Source organism: Andrographis paniculata, unplaced genomic scaffold (genome assembly GCF_009805555.1).
Source record: "Andrographis paniculata isolate CXL003 unplaced genomic scaffold, ASM980555v1 Contig17END, whole genome shotgun sequence".
Classification (NCBI taxonomy): domain Eukaryota; kingdom Viridiplantae; phylum Streptophyta; class Magnoliopsida; order Lamiales; family Acanthaceae; genus Andrographis; species Andrographis paniculata.
This window is the reverse complement of record NW_026137457.1, coordinates 72,283-74,377: the sequence shown is the minus strand read 5'-3', so window position 1 is coordinate 74,377 and position 2,095 is coordinate 72,283. Positions and strand designations below refer to the sequence as shown.

Sequence of the window (2,095 nt, the reverse complement as noted above, 5' to 3'; positions counted from 1 at the left end):
TCTATACCTATAAATCCAAGTCTTACCTCTCCACATCTTCTCCAACAACATGAAACAATCAATCAAATTTCTCATCTTCTCCATGTTCATTTAGAGAGAGAGAGAGAGAGAGAGAGAGAGAGAGAGCAATTTCATTTTTTTTCACCACAATAGAAGGATAAAAGAAAACAAACAACCCCGAAGATCATTGATCAATCGGACTTTTCCATTTGAAACATGGGAAGGGCGCCGTGTTGCGACAAGGCCAACGTGAAAAAAGGGCCATGGTCCCCGGAAGAAGATGCAAAGCTCAAGGCATATATCGAGAAATATGGCACCGGTGGAAATTGGATCGCTCTCCCTCAAAAAATCGGTATTAAAAAAAAAAAAAAAAAAAACCCTAATTTGATGTTAACTAGGGTTTTTTTTGTGTTGTTCGTCTGTAAAGAAATGATTTTTATTTTTCATTTTAGGGTTGAAGAGATGCGGGAAGAGTTGCCGACTGAGATGGCTGAACTATTTGAGGCCGAATATTAAACACGGAGGATTCACCGAAGAAGAAGACAACATTATCTGCAGCCTGTATATCAGTATTGGAAGCAGGTATATATTTCTTTCTATACATACATATCAATACATATATATGTATATATATATATACAATCTGTCAGGACATATACGTAGGAACAAAAACTATGGACATATGTAGAGAGACATAAAGCCTCTTACCACATGAAAGCAATCAAATCCTGCAAAAACATTTGCCTGTGCTTAGTTTTAGCATAAATTGTTTGTCCTTTTTCCATTGTCTATGATGCTCTAATTAAAGAATGAAATTAAGTAAAAAGCACACACAATATTGATATTTGATCTTTGATCAAGATTTTGAAATTTCATATTGAGGGTTTTTTTATTTTCATTTTTGTTAAATTATGATTAGGTTTTTATGCCCTCTTTGTTTAAATTAAAGAATTATTAACTAGGGTTTTGTTTTAAAATTAATCATGGTTCATTTAGATCCTTGAAACACTTTTCATGTTCTGATCAAGAATTTTGTCATGTGGTTAGGTGGTCTATAATTGCAGCCCAACTGCCCGGAAGAACCGACAACGACATCAAGAACTACTGGAACACAAGGCTGAAGAAGAAATTGCTCGGCAGACGCAAGCAGCACAAGAATCGTCTTGCGATGGAGGCCGGTTTTCCCGAGCAAAAATACGCTACGAAGGAGATCGAAAACCCGAATAATATTATGCAAAACCTAAGCTCCTCAGCCATAGAAAGGCTTCAACTACATATGCATCTTCGAAACCATCAAAACCCTTTCTCCTTTTACCAAAACACTTCACTTTGGCCCAAGATGATCCAGGCCCTCCATTCCAATCAAAACCCTATAATCAACGGCCAGATTTCCTCCTCCACTCCTCACTCTACAACCCCTGATCACCAGCAAGGTTGTAACCCTAATTTCAGCAATCTGAGAAAAGGGAATGAAATCGAATCTTCCTTCAATGGATTTTCATCTTCCGACAGCTCCTTCAACCCCTTGAATACTGATCAAAGCAATCTTCTCGAATTTGATACGCTCGAGCGAAATCCGGGCATAGATCATTTAACAAATCAAGGGTTTTCTCAGTCTGAACTCGACGATTTGCTTAGCACCAAAACCTCGAATTTTCTTCCCAAGGATCACCAGATCAACGGTCAGGATTGTTTCATGAAAGATCTTGATGTCTCGAACTCTTCGGGTAACAATTTGTCTTGGTGGACTAATGAATTCGATCATGATCATGCCAATCCGGGATCTTTAAGCTCGTGGGACTCGGCGAATGCACTTCATCATCAACCCGAAGAATTGTACCCCGGGTTTGATTATGTCCAAGGATACAATTACATGAGTTGATGTAAGTTGGAGGGCGCGATCATTGCAGTCGGTACGAGGTTTTATAGGAGATGAATATCATTTGTTGTTACTTCATAAGGGGAGAGTCTCTGATTTTACTTTTGTTGTAACTAAAATTATGTGAATAATGTCATGCCTTTAAAACATTTTTCATGTGCCCAATATGTACTCAAAATTTTATTTTTCTTAAATAGTTTAATTAATTTGGATCGA

The 2,095-nt window shown here is 37.7% G+C and overlaps 1 protein-coding gene across 1 annotated transcript; it reads left to right on the top strand.

Annotated features, from left to right (window-relative positions):
- Nucleotides 1-2,095, top strand: LOC127265336 (transcription factor MYB36). The gene is made up of 3 exons (XM_051295094.1): nucleotides 1-352; nucleotides 453-582; nucleotides 1,048-2,095. Exons 1-3 carry the CDS (start codon nucleotides 217-219, stop codon nucleotides 1,880-1,882), a joined length of 1,101 nt encoding a protein of 366 aa, XP_051151051.1. The 5' UTR covers nucleotides 1-216; the 3' UTR covers nucleotides 1,883-2,095.